The sequence below is a fragment of the Talpa europaea genome, assembly GCF_964194135.1.
Source record: "Talpa europaea genome assembly, chromosome: 2".
In the NCBI taxonomy this organism is placed as follows: domain Eukaryota; kingdom Metazoa; phylum Chordata; class Mammalia; order Eulipotyphla; family Talpidae; genus Talpa; species Talpa europaea.
This window is the reverse complement of record NC_140068.1, coordinates 77,540,169-77,554,408: the sequence shown is the minus strand read 5'-3', so window position 1 is coordinate 77,554,408 and position 14,240 is coordinate 77,540,169. Positions and strand designations below refer to the sequence as shown.

The window sequence follows — 14,240 nt, the reverse complement described above, 5'->3', positions numbered from 1 at the left end:
TTCTTTATCACTGACATGTATTTTACAATCATGCATTAAAACTAAGTCTTGAAACATCTTCATGTTTTAAATAAATAATATTACCTTCTCCTCTACCCTTACATCTCCTAAGGTTTGTGACTCTTGTAGTTGTTTCAGAGATTGACTACAGAATAAATTATAACTTTCTTGAAGAGTTTTCACTTGTTTTTCCAATTCATTTCTGTCTTCATCTGTCATTCTAAAATAACCAAGAAGTAAAAGAGTAATTCAAGTCTTCAAATAATGAAGGTGACATACAAGGCTTGTTGATTAGAGTACTTTTTGAAATAACTATGCAAAAGTTCATAAAATGAACACATAAGTTCGTAAGATAAAATATAACCTGACATACAGATTGCTCAAGTCTTTTAACAACTATATGTGAAAATTAAGGATGGCCCTAAAATTGTCTAGGAATCCTCTGCTTCCCTAAAAAAGGGACTTAAGGAAAGGGTGCAAACTAACATATCAGTCAGCACCACTCTAGCATGTACAAGTTTTGAAAACAGCAACTGCTGTTAACTGACAGAGGGAAAGATCCCATTGTTACTCCCAACATAGAAAGGGAACAATAAGATACCATCACCCAAAATGAAACCTTTGCATGCTGGATGATGAATAAAGACGAAATTTTACAAGAAATTTATCTGGTTGTCTAAGGCACAAAACAAAGTCATTTTGAAATAATCCTAGAATGCAGTCAAAAAGGATTTAAGAAAAGGGTAGTTTCGTTCCCTGAGACATTAGCTAAAATATAGTTAAGTGGCTTGTTACAAACAACAGAACCAAAATATGAGAAGTCAGTTTGCCACGGTTTTAGCTAAGAAAATATTCACACATATTTCCAGAAAGGTGAGTCTTAGAATTAAGACTTCACTTAGAGTCTTCATTACTCACCAGCTATTAATCCTTAACCTCTCTGTGTCTATTTACTTATCAGCAATTTATGGGGATAACTCTTATATTTTAGGGCTTTGGAAAAGACCAAAAGTGACAATTAAGTTGGTAAGTTTATAGTTTTCATTATTATGTTATTAAGTAAATTTGTGATCCATTCCATTTTTTTAAAAGATTTATTTATTTATGCATAGAAGAACTGAGGTACAGGCCAGAGGCATGGGTGGTGAGAGAATTCACCAGAGATAGAGTGGGGAACAGAACAGGCAGATTGACTGAAATATATTGCTAAGGGGAGCAGCGGGTGAGTCAGGAGAGGTCTGCTGCACCATGTGGGTTGCTCCCTGGCCTGGGATCATATTCGTGCTGTAGTGGCTGAGGATAGCTTTATAGGTTGTGTCTTAACCCCTTGCACCATTCCAATTTTAAAATCACAACCAAAATTTACTATCTTCTGCTTTGCTGAACATGTTTAAGAAAACAACCCTACCATGAATAAAAGAACTAGTGAAAACCAACATACTTGTCTCCATGTTTTGCCAAAAATAGCTGCAAGGTTTGAAGTGCTTCGGATAACTGTTCCTTCTTGGTTGATATCTCCTCATTGGAAATCTGCAAGGTAGAGAAAACACAGTCAAGCGCTCCCTCTCACAATGATTCGACAACAGTAAATTTTAACAACTAAGTTTAAATCAAGATCTAAATGATGTCATTGGCTGTTGACCTAATTAACAGCTTTCTGATTGACACAAATGAATGAATAACTGACTCCATATAATTTTATAAGGCCTGGAAAAGGATAGTACTTTATTTAGAATGCAAGATTAAGGAGAGCCACTCTTTCTAACCATTATGCCCTCATTCTCAGAGAGAAATACTGTAGCATTATACATTATACATTTAACCCATTTCAACCATGAATAAAGGTCATAAATGCCCGTTGGCCAGAGGATTAACACCAGCCCAATGCCCTCCTTGTGTACATAGTATGCAAAAAGTTCATGAAGTCAGAACACCATTGCAAAAAGTATCTTTCTTCCCCTAAGCTCCTAGGTACAAAGTTCCTTTTGAAAACACAGTAGTGAAAATATTAATCTATTGGTCTGTAATTCAAGATTAAATAATTTCTAAAGCTAAGACTCTCATTTGCAAAACCCTGTGACAATCAGGAATAAAACTGAATTTGTTGGAAGAAAAGCAAGTGTTTGTAGTTTCTCCTAGTCTTTCAGTGTATCACTTCTGAATAATTTGAGAAATTACCTTTTTGTTAAATGAGCAGAAATAGAATATATTTGGCCAATGAAAAGATATATGTTCTCCCTAAGTATTCCAGTTAAGAATCAATTTAAAGTCTATTTTTCACAGCTATAGATAATTGTGAGGTCATGCTGATTTTTGAAAGACACATTTATTATCTACAACAAATTAACTTAAGTTTCCTCTGAGACCATGAAGTATTAGATATTTATAATTTAAATCATGATCTGCATTTTTAAAGAATCTACTTTGTCTATTTGATCTAAAGTTGATCTGGTAATACTTTAGAGAATATAAAACTACAAAATTAGAAAATACTGAAGGTTTATTAATTCACATTTCTCAAAATAATTTTTTTTTTCCTAAGAAATTCTTACTAAGGTTTATGTTCCTATTTTACTTATTTTCCTAATGTTGGTGAGGGGGGTTAAAGGAGAAAAGGAAGAAAATATTTTGAATTTTTTGAAATATTGAGGTTGAAAGCACCAAATGTAATTACTTTCCAAGGTCTTATTTCATCCATATTATAGGAAATACAGCTTGAAAGATTATGAGTTTGCACAGCTTCAAGTGAATAATGGTTCCAGTATTGACTTAAGTCTATAAACTCCAAGGGCAAACCCTAGATAGGTAGATTTTCCTCATGTCATAGGCAGAATTAGACAAGACATCAATGTTTCCTCCATTTAATTATGTCAACAATGGTTGTTTCAGCTACAAGTAAGAGAACTGATGGAGAACTAGAAAGTATGCTAAAATTAGCATACCAAATGTTAGACCCTATAATTTCCAAAGGTCAGAAAAGGGCAGGAGAGCAGTGTAGGAAAAGTATTCAAGAAAAATTGTTTAACCTAAGTTTATTTAAAAAAACATAGCAGCATTCCCAAAGTTCTCACCAGCAGGAACAGTTCTAGAATACGCCTTAATGATCTGTGTCCTAAAAGTCTCAACTGGGGCAGTTCCACAGACACCTGGAACACTAACACCACATGAGCTGCAGCTATAGAATTAATGCCAAAAGGTTGGGGTACAGAAGACAACCCACAAAAGAATTCATTTTGGGAAAGATGGAATTGAGACTTTTAAAGGTAAACAAAATGTAGCATATACAGATATTGATTTATAATGATGTGCATCAGAAACCTCTACAATATTATAAACTAATGCTACTTCAATAAAAAAAATTAATTTACTTGGGTGAAGAATCTAGAATTTCCAGTGATCGGAGAATATTTCTTTATGAAATAGTAAAGATTCACAGAAATGCAACTAAATTCAATTCTCTAAAATGCTAACAACAGAAATTGTATTTTTTTGTTAAGAATGAGACTATGTTGGTGATATGGAATGCAAGGATTTACTCCAGGCACAACACAAGAAGACTCTGCTCTTCAACTATTCTCATCATCACAATTAAGAGTCAGATAGAACTATTAGGAAAAGCATCACAATATATTCATTTACTAACACTAACACATATAGTCCAGCCTTTGGAGTCAAAGACACCTTCTTCTACCACTTACTGTGATTCCTTAACAAACTTACTTAACCTCTCTGACTCACTATAACGGCTTATAAATATGGAAAAATTTAGGGTAAAGAATTTTTTTATATGGACTGTGTCAGCTCACTACTCACTATTATTCATATTAACTTGAACCTCGGTGAATACCTTTTGCTTAGAGAAGGAAGGTTTTTCAGCCTTCTCTCCATCTTTCAGGGTCTTGCTGACATTTGACACCCATTTCTGTAATTCTTTGGCTTTTTCAACAAGCTCTTTCTTTTCTTCTTCCAGTGATTTCTGACAGGTGTGAATGATTAAAAAAAAAAGATGTATTCCAGTAAATGACCAAGTTATTAAACTAACACTTCACAGAAAGCAAGGGTATAAAAATGTTTTCCATCACACACAGGTTAGAGATACTTTATTCATTTACTTGACCTTGTTTATCATGTCACATAGATGTACTAAAAAATGTTTATAGTATCAAAGGATGCTGTAACAAACATTTTTTCATGATTAGTCTAACCTCCCAGCTGGTCTATCAATATGACAAATAAAAACAGTCAATTTTATTCATGAAGCACTAGAAGATTTTTGAATTGCTGCCTTTGCGTTAGCATTACAATCACAAATGTCTTGACAGAAAAGTATCAGACAATGGAAAGCTAATAGAAAACACCTATATCCATATGAAAAACACATAGAATGAACAACAATCTTTCCCCCTACTCCAATATAAAACCCATCCATGCTTTTAATTACAGTCTTAACTAGAAATAGATTATGATAAACATTCGATATGTACAGAAGGTTACTACGTACAGAAGAATTAAAACTTTTTCATTGTTCAACGCCATCTGAAACACTAAAGCTTTATGGATGTGGGAGGCATTTACATTTTTCTCTTTGAGTCCACAATGCTTGTTGAAGTAAATGTAATGGATCATTTAATAAATGGGAATCCTAACATTAGGTTGGAGCTATTGGGTGATGGAGTCCTGAAGAAAGGATGCTGTGAACTTGTTGGTGTTCATCAAGTTCATCCCATAGGTAAAATACTTTTAATTTAGTGTGGGCAACATTAAAAAAAACTAATCTCAAAGATAAATGGAACCATTTTTAAAAGCAGTAAGTTTTGCTGTTTTTCAATTTAAAAATTATTCCCTCTTCTTAGCTGTCAGCTACTTCTAACTCTTGAGAAATGAACAGTGTGTAGACCACATGACACAATTATTAGAATGTATATTAAACTAACACCATCACGATCTGGACAGATCACAGTGCCACACACCTGTGCAAAGTTATTTAAACATGTCCTTTTATGAAGAATAGTAGAGACTAGAAATTCCTGTCATCAAGGGTTCAGATACTTCTAAGAGTTTAAGTCCTGTGTAGAAATCAAAATCAGCTTTTTCTAAGGCTTCTTTATATGTCAACTTTCTTTGTGTTTGGGGACATGTTATGTTTCTGGAATATGACTTTTGATCTTTGAGTTTTGTAGCAATGAAGACATCTATAATACCTACTTGAAGAGCCTCTTCTATTGACAACCTGGAGTGAACCTGTGGCTCTATCAAGCCCCCTGTCAAATGCTGAAATTCCAAACATCGGATTGCCATTTCCTTACTTATGATATTTGCATTCACAGCTTCCACCACTGACATCATTTTGTTAGTTACTGGATGGTTGATCCCTGTGATTACTAATTCACACTGTCGCAGCTGCTGAGCAAACCCCTCATCAACTAGGCCTCTATGCAGGGCTTCTGCCACCCGGTACTTTTTGCCAGTAAGAGGATCAATTATTCCCCCTGTACTAACTTGGGCTTCTAGGCATCTGAGAGCAGTAATCCGATCAACCAAATTTCTACGGGAGGCCTTCAGGACAGACATCCTTTCCCCACTAGTAGTCAGCCAATACCCTACAATAGGACTATGCAAATCCTTCTTGGGAGCTATCCGGCTCAGCAGAGAGTCTGCAAGTTCTGTAAGTGTGATAAGGCCTTCCTGATACTTTTTGACCAAGGTTTTGTCAACTGTTCCCTGCTCTATGGCTTCATTAATATTGAACTGTAATCCTGTTTTACTATCGGTCAACATATAAGAAGGGTGCCCATAGGATTCAAAAAATGTGGCTTCCTTCCACTGATACTGTTGCCCTGAAAGTTCTAGGTAAGTACTTTTTTCAATTAGGTTTCTCTGGAAAGCCTCATATGCAGTCAGTTCTGCTCCTGTTTTAATATCTACTACAGAAATCCTATGAGTTCTTGCTACATTGAGATTGGAAATGTTCCTCTCCCCAAATGGAAAGAGAAAGCACTGGCAATCTACATCAAATACACACATCTGCAATAATTCTGAGTAATACAGAGCTTGCTTATTATTGGGATTAGGAAAAACTCTTGCATTGCTCGATGGCTCATGTAAAAATTGTAGGATGGCATTATTTAACAACCCTTGCTGCAGGGCAATTTCTGGAGGAACTCGAATGCCTCTTGCAGGGTCAATGACACCCCCACTGGCAATCTGAGCCTCCAAGATATGTTTACCTTTTTGTCTGTCAAGCATTCTATTTTCCATAGCTTGAAACACTGACAATTTCTTAGAAGAACATGAATACCCCAAGGCTGCCTTCTCTGCCTCAAGGAGTCTAATTCTGAATTCAGGATCAATAAGTCCTTTGAGAATTGCATCTTCAACACAGTATGTCTGACCTGAAATAGGATCGATTATAAAACCTGTTGCAGCCTGAGCTTCTAAAAATGCTAAAGCTATCATTTTGTCTATTATGATTTTGTTGGCTGCTGAGGCAAATGAAATCTTTTCTTTTGTGGATTCTAGGTAAAGCCCTGCAATTGAGGTGGCTTTTGTTAAAAACTTGCTAAGAGTTTTCTGAACTTCTTCAACAGTCTTAAGACCAAGTCGCAGCTGCTCAATTGTTTTCATGTCCAGAAGTTTGGCTTCGACCAACTGCCTGGCAGTCACCGTGCGCCAGAGCCCTTGGAATTTAAATTCATCATCCCTAACTGTACATGCATGATCACCATCAAAGTTCTGGAAAGTCTCTGGCTCTAAGTCTTTCTTTATAAAATCTCTCTTGAGTCCACCAGATGTTCTGCACCCTTTAAGTATCCATTCTTCAGCACTGGAGCCTGCGTTCTTTTCTTGTTTTAATGTTGTAACTTCTGTGTGTATATCATACTGCTTGTTCTTAGCTATCTGTAACAGGAATTTATAAGACATTAAAAGTCACCTAAAGAACACAATGTCACTTTACCCATTCTTAATCTAAACATAATTCCTAGAATAACAAAGATTAGAGAAAATTCAAACCTAGGAGGAGTCAGGAATAGGTAATAAGTGGAGAGAGTTCGTAATTTAAGTGATAATGAAGATATCAAAATAGTAAGTTTAAAATAACTGAGATGAAATTTGTCCACAGAATACATCAGAAATGAAATTACTTGGTTTTTCTATTTTTTTTTTCTAGTTTTCTCTAGTTACGTTGTCAGAATACCACAGATATAAACATTACATCTGTGTGTTAAATCACAAATACTTAAGAATTAAAGACTGGTAATTTGCAGTACAGGTTCAAGTAAATCTCTAGAAAAGTTACGGCACTATTTCTGTCAGAACCATAAAAAGTCAATCACATTCAACATCATTCTTAAAAAGTTAGCCTAGCAGAGAAAGGAGACAAAAAAGGAAATCTGACATTTGGTAGCCCATAAGGTTTCAGAACCCAGAGTATACCTCTAAGGGTGCCAAAAGCTTCACCAGGTCTATTTCACATTTGTCATCATGATACGTAAGAGGTGGCCTGGAGCTGTACCGAGCTTGGTCTCTCATCTTTTCTAGTTCTGATAGTCCTGTAATAGGGTTTTTCTCATCAAAAGTTATCTGCAATTCAGTGCTTGTTTGAGAAAAATATTCAGAGTAACACTGCTGATTTTTCTCTTTCTCAGGTGGAGTTCCTGATGGCCAGAACTGGACTTCCTTTGGTTTTTGTTCAACAACTCGGTGCTGCCATTTTTCTTCTGACTGTTGTGGTTCTTTAGTCCATCTAAACAAAGAACACCTGGTAGTTGGGTGGAGCTGCCCCAAATTCCTAGAAGAGAAGTCTCCAGAGCGTTGACACTCCTTCACTGCCATCTCAAAATCTGCTTTGAAAGTACAGTCATTGGCTGGGTTCTTCTTTTGGATTTCACACTGGAGCAAATGTAATTGATGCTCATGTTCTTTTACCTGTTGATCCATTTTTTGCTTCAGGTTTTCAACTTCCCGTTTCTGGGCTATCAGCTCATCCTCAAGTTTCCGACACTTCTGGTAATGATTTGCTTCCACATTGTGCCCTTGTTGCATCTGCTCACGATATTGTCGAAGCTGTCTTTCAAGTTCTCGAATATTTGTTTCACAGACCTTAGCATTCTCTTGAGCTCTACAATTTTCTTGCTGAAGAGATGCAAAGTCAAGCTTAATACATGAGATATCATTTTCAGTGATGACTTTGGAATCCATTAATTTTTCCATCTTTTTTCGAAACTCCTCTGCCGAATGTTTGAATTTATCAGCTTCTTCCTGAAACAGAACCATCTTTCTGTGGGTCATCTGTTCCTCAATAGTCTTTAAGTGTAGTTCATCTTGTACCTTTTTCAACCTGTTATTTAATTCTTGCACCTGAGCTTGTTGTAGCTGTACTTTCTGCTCTCCCAATCGCTTTTCCTCTTTGGAAGCATTCAGCTCAGCATTCAGATTTCGAACTTCTTTCTCAGTATTCTGGATGATAATGTTCTGCTGGTCACATTTTTGCTTAAATTCACTTACTAAATTTTGACTTTTGGCCAGGTCATCTTCTAAGCATTTAATTTTTCTATGGAAATCCTGTTCTGTTTTTGTCTGTTTATGCAAGTGTTCATTTGTGTTGCGTAACTGATCTTTAAAACCATCTGCCTGGATTTTCAGTGCTTCACATCTTTGCTGGATAGCTTGCTTTTCTAAAACCACATTCGCCGATTCTGCCTGAATGCGCTGCATTGTTAATTTGGTTTCATTATTTTGCCTAGTAAGTTCATCTACTCTTCGTTTCAGCATTTCTGAGCACTCATTACTTTTCTCCAATTCTTCATTAAGTTTTTGGATTTTATCATTATTTTCTTTTTCGGCTTTAATATTTTGAAGCAGCTGTGCATGGCTTTTCTCAAATTGTTCTTTTAGATGATCTGATTTCCTCTGACAAAATTGTAATCTTTCCTTAGAGATTTCCTTCTCATCCTGAAAACAATTAACTTGTGAATTCAAATGCTGAATATTCCTCTCAGCTACAGCATGTGTCCTAGTGATCCTGTCAACTTCCCTTTGCAGTTTCCCTTTCTCCTGCTGAAGAGATTCCAGTTCTATTTCATAATTATGCTTTATTTTCTTGAGATCATTAGCTTCTTGCATGACTTCTTCGGCTTTATTGGTGGTTTGGTTCAATTGCCTACCCAGTTCTCTAAGTTGTTGAGAATACCCTTCTTCTACCTGAACTTTTCTCTCCAATTCTAACTTAAGGCATCTTAGTGTATTATTTGTTTCATCTAGTTTTTCTTTTAGCAAACGAGCCTTTTCTTCAGAAGATGTTTTTTCAAGTTGGAGGGCATTAAGTTCATACTTCAGTTCTCTCATGTCCTTTTCAGCCTTTCTATTAGCAACCATTAGCTCATCTACCTGCTGTTTGAGTTCTTCTGCTTTTTGTTTGTCCAGCTCTTTCTGAAGATCTGTTCCTCTACATGACATGGCAGGTATGATCACAGAAGCTGGCAATGCATTTTCTCTACAGGAATACTGAATTTCAGTTATTTTTCTTTTTGCTTCCAATTCAATTCTCTGTTTTTCTTTCAACTGTTTCTCTGCTATCTGCTTTTGACATGTTAGATCTTTTTCCATCTGCTTTATCAGCTTCAAGAGTTCTTCTTCATTGTCTCTCTTCCTTCTTAATTCATCCATCAACTTATTTTTTTGTTGCTCTAAGTCATTAAGACTTAAATCTTTTTTTTTAAGATGATCTTCCAGGGTTCTTCTGGTGAAAGTATTTTCCTCTAACTGATTCCGGAAATTTAGGAGGTTTTGTTCCACAGCTGCTCTCTTGGCCTCGGCCTCTGATGTGAGCTGCCTCACCCTCTCCAGCTCCCGCTCTGCAGCCTCCTTCTCTCTCACGATGGTCTCAAGTTCCCTGCGGTACTGCTTGGCTTCACTTTCTGCCTTGATTTTCTGCAGAGCAATGTCTTCTACATTCCTCTGCTGCTTCCTCAATTCATTTTGTGCAGCTTCTTTGACCTTTGGAAGTTCTTCCTCTACTTGAGATTTTTGTTTCTTTAGTTCCATAACCATATGCTCCAATTCACTGATTTTTCCAGTAAGTTTACTATTTTCAATCATTGTTGCCTTCTGGCGCTGAAGCAGATCTGAATATGCCCCATGTTCAGAAGTTTCCTTACACTTTTTAATCTACAAGAGATGTTTAAAAGTGTCAAACCTGTTCTATCCAAATTTATCTTTAAAAAAACTGAAACAAAAGTACTTACTCATAAAAGTACTTACAAAAACAAGTGAACCCTGATGCAGAACAAGCACTATCACCAACACCACAACCACCACCAGCATCACCTTCTCCAGAGAGGAAGCTTCAGAGAGTCAGCAACAGGAGAAGACAAAACCCTTCACAAAAGGTATTGTAAACCAAAGAATTCTCTTTCTTTTTTTTTTTTTTTTTTTGGTCTCTCAGGATTAATTATGTTTTACAAGTTAGCTTGGTACTTTACAGCTTCATAGCAAGAAGGAACCTTTTAAAACAGATAGCACGATCCCAGATAAGGAAATAAAGGTATAGGGAGGTTAAATAATTTTCCTAACAAGCTGAGAAAAACATAGCATGTATGGGAATTGAAAGACCTCAAAGAGTTTAGTTTCCAATATCTATCCCAGTGGAAATTTAAAAATGATATTTATATCCCTCAATCTTATGGTTAAAGAAACAAACTATAAAACTAGAATAAAGTCAGGAAAAAATATTTAACATGGGAAAGAAAGAAAATGAACAAAAACTTATAGCTTCTAAAGTCAAATATTTATACCTATCATATATGACATGTATAATAATCAGAATTGCTAATGCAAAGGCAGCTACAAGTCCCTGGGGTTTTAGAAAAGATGTGCTTCATATACTCACAGATTTGGTTGTTGTTAATGACATGCCTCATATGAATCCACCTTGACAAGTACCTTTAGCTACTTCATAAACATAAAGATATTCGGTAAATATAAAAATATACTTAGGAATTCAGATCCAATATATAGAAAAAAAATTAATTTTTTGTTTCATTGATGATAGACTCATCTTAGCTGGGAAGTATACACTTTTTGTTAACTACAGAACTACATGATCAGTGCTGGTTCATAATTAGACTTTAATTTCTTTTTAGTAATACCATATGGTTGTTTGTTTCATATTATCAATTCCAAATTATCATGATCAGATATAATTTAAATAGGAATAGAGATATTATTATAGATACAAGGTTTTTTTCATGCAGAAATTTTGATGAATCTCAAAAAGCTGTATTATAGGCCATATATCTTACTTTACTTCCTCTAAATTCTTGATTCCCAATCATTTTTATGAGAATTTCAGTTGTTTCTTTTGTTAAATATGATTTTTAGTAAGAATTCATATTTAAAAAAATCTTATCACAGTTTAAAATCCTTAGTGTTCTATTTTCTTCAGTGTCAACTCTTAGTGATGCAAAAGCATTTTATCTGCATAAATATTAAATTTTTGATATTTCAAGATGATTTCTAAAAGGGTCTTCCTTATAAAAACTCCTTTAAAACTTAGCTAGTTCTGGGCCTCCCCTGGTGGCGCAGGCGGTTGAGCACTGCACTGTGAAGCTGTCCGCAGCCTCTGCAGCATGGGTTTGATCCCGGCCGGCCAGCGAGGGTCCCACATGGCGCAGCAGACCTCTCCTTTCTGGCCTGCTGCTCCTCTCAGCAGTATATTTCGTCAGTCTGACTGTTCTGTTCCCTGCTCTGTCTCTGGTGAATCCTCTTGCCCTCCCACACATCTGGCCTGTATCCTGGTTCTTGTATAAATAAATAAATTAAAAAAAAAAAAAACTAGCTAGTGCTAAGAGGCTTTCAGCCTTTTTTAAAATCATGTTCTGAAATAAAAAGCAAGAAAATTCTCTCAGGAAAAAATATTTGTTATTGAACCCTCAGTATCCTGAAGTGATTTTAATAATCTCACAGTGTCTAGGTAACTCTCACTTTTCAGAAAACACTAGAAAAATTATTCTAAATAATTTAGTCTCATTGCTGATTTGATTCCTGGTAGATCTCAAACTTACTTGCATAAAAATAACTTCCTCAAGTTTTCTCTATATGATCCCTAAGAAGATAAATTGCCTTTAATCTTAGCAATTAATATGTAATATATCTTGCTAAAAAGTATAGCTCATAATAGATGATCTCTATTCATCTAATATCTATTACAAATATTTTATTAACATTTCTTTAGCTTGGTATTATCTTTTGAAATTAATGCATATCCCTCTCTGACTTTGTTTATTATAGGAAATTCTACTTGTAAACTAAAGTTTCTCTTGTGGATCTTCACAGACTAAGTGTTAAAAATATTAACTGCCTTGAGTCTGAAAACTCAGTTACATATCTCTTATAAGACATTACATTAATTTCATTTTTAATTGGCAAATTTAAAGTGAGGATTGTTAAAATCTATTAAAAACTATTTTTAATGATAGTCTTTGCATGGTCTTCCATACACTGTTGTTTTGACTTTCGATTCACTATAAATATTTCACCTTTCAAAGGATGACAAACATAATAGTATATATTTCAGGTTTTTTGAAATCTCTTGGTTCTATAAACTTTAGTATCCTACCTCATCAAATGAATTGAGCAAAGTGTATGTATGCAATTGGATACATACTATAAGGACAGAAAATAAATTGTTATCTTTCATTTAACTACTAAATGTGTAATTTAATGACCTGTATATATTTAAAATGGAATCAGATCTCTCAAAAATTAAAAAAGCAAAATTTATGGGTGTTCTTTCTTTCACAGATGAGAGGTATAGACTAATTATTTGGATGGTCACAAATATTCTCTTCTCTTCTAAGCACAAAAAGAAGCTAGGTAGAAAGTCTTACAATTAGCTATGTTAGTGGTTTAGTTGCAGAACACTGTTAACTCTGAACAGACTAAAATAGTTTACAAAAACAGTCACATTTTTAGAGACTATAAGTTAACCTATATTTGACATTACCATTTTGGTTCTCTCATTATATACTAAATACAACCATCTTCAGTATTTCAACAATAATCTATAATTTAAAATGGCTAATGCCCCCAATTTATTTATTACAGAATTCAGTCTACTATTTTGGTCTGTTCGCAAGTGAGGAACTGAAAGTATATCAAGATAACAGAGCATAGCACAATCCCTTCAAAATTAGACATAGGAGCTTTTATGACAATGCATTTTTCAAAAATAACTCCTTTCTATTCTAAATATATATATATATATATATGTTAATGTAGAAGCAAAGTCACAAAATCCCCCAAATTAACATAATATTTGAACAGGTCTTAACATTTTTGGCAAAAAATAAAAACACAGTTCTTTAAAACTAGCATTATATTTTGTATTTTACTACTAAACTATTAGCTCTTGTGTTTTAAATCCTTAAAGATATAAATTAATTTAAAATACACAAAACAAGTATGTTTGTATAGTATTTCTATACACATCACAACGGTAGCAAATATACTTCAAAAAAATTTACTTCTCAACTGTGAGAAAACTGAAAAAAATTCTGCCAATCTGCCAACATTTCATAATTGAAATAGAACCATATAAGACATTAACCCTATCACGCTAGAGTCTCACAGAGAAAACAAAAAGGGTTTTTCAGTGTGATATGATCTTAAAAATAAACCAAAAATCCTAGCCCCCTACTCTTTTTCATTGCAGTTTTAGAATTAAAACATACATATCATGTAACTTTATTATAAAACCTTTTTGTTTTCTCTAACCATGCTCTATGTAGTTCCTGTTTATATTTAGTTCTTTTTTAGTTAGTTGTTTCCTGTTAAAGGTTACCTCCTCCTCTTCCAGTCTTTTCAATGAGTCACCAGCAAATTTAATATATTGTGTCATGAGGGTGACCAGAGCAGTATACCGGGTTCTAAGGTCCATGAACTATAGGAAAGAAAAAAAACAATAAAAATATTATCTCCAATCCCCCTACGTGAGTTTAATGAACACTTAGTAATGTTACAATATTAACTAGATTTTCAAAGTAAGGAACACAGCTCTCCATTGTTGGTAACTAAGTAGAAATGAGCTTATCATCATGGTTGTGCAAACTATACCAAATGAAAGTTTTCATCTAAAAGTAATCATGAAGCGCATTCATTATTCACTACAAAAATCTTGAATAAAGAGTCTCAAACCCTCTTTTAAAGCTCTAACAAAATCTTATAGGTAGAGAGCTTTTTCT

General features: G+C 34.6%; 1 protein-coding gene across 12 annotated transcripts in view; it reads right to left on the bottom strand.

The window, feature by feature from the left end:
* Nucleotides 1-14,240, bottom strand: part of DST (dystonin) — a gene marked incomplete at both ends in the record, with an annotated part of 433,522 nt that overhangs the window by 136,574 nt on the left and 282,708 nt on the right. For 10 of the 12 annotated variants that reach the window (XM_084229023.1, XM_084229019.1, XM_084229024.1 and 7 more), the window contains 4 exons: nt 85-220; nt 1,442-1,530; nt 3,848-3,976; nt 13,841-13,939. In XM_084229023.1, coding sequence (XP_084085149.1) covers nt 85-220; nt 1,442-1,530; nt 3,848-3,976; nt 13,841-13,939 — 453 coding nt within the window. Of the gene's footprint in view, nt 1-84; nt 221-1,441; nt 1,531-3,847; nt 3,977-4,998; nt 6,898-7,434; nt 10,168-13,840; nt 13,940-14,240 lie in introns of those variants that run through there. The other 2 variants (XM_084229021.1, XM_084229022.1) reach the window with 1 other exon arrangement.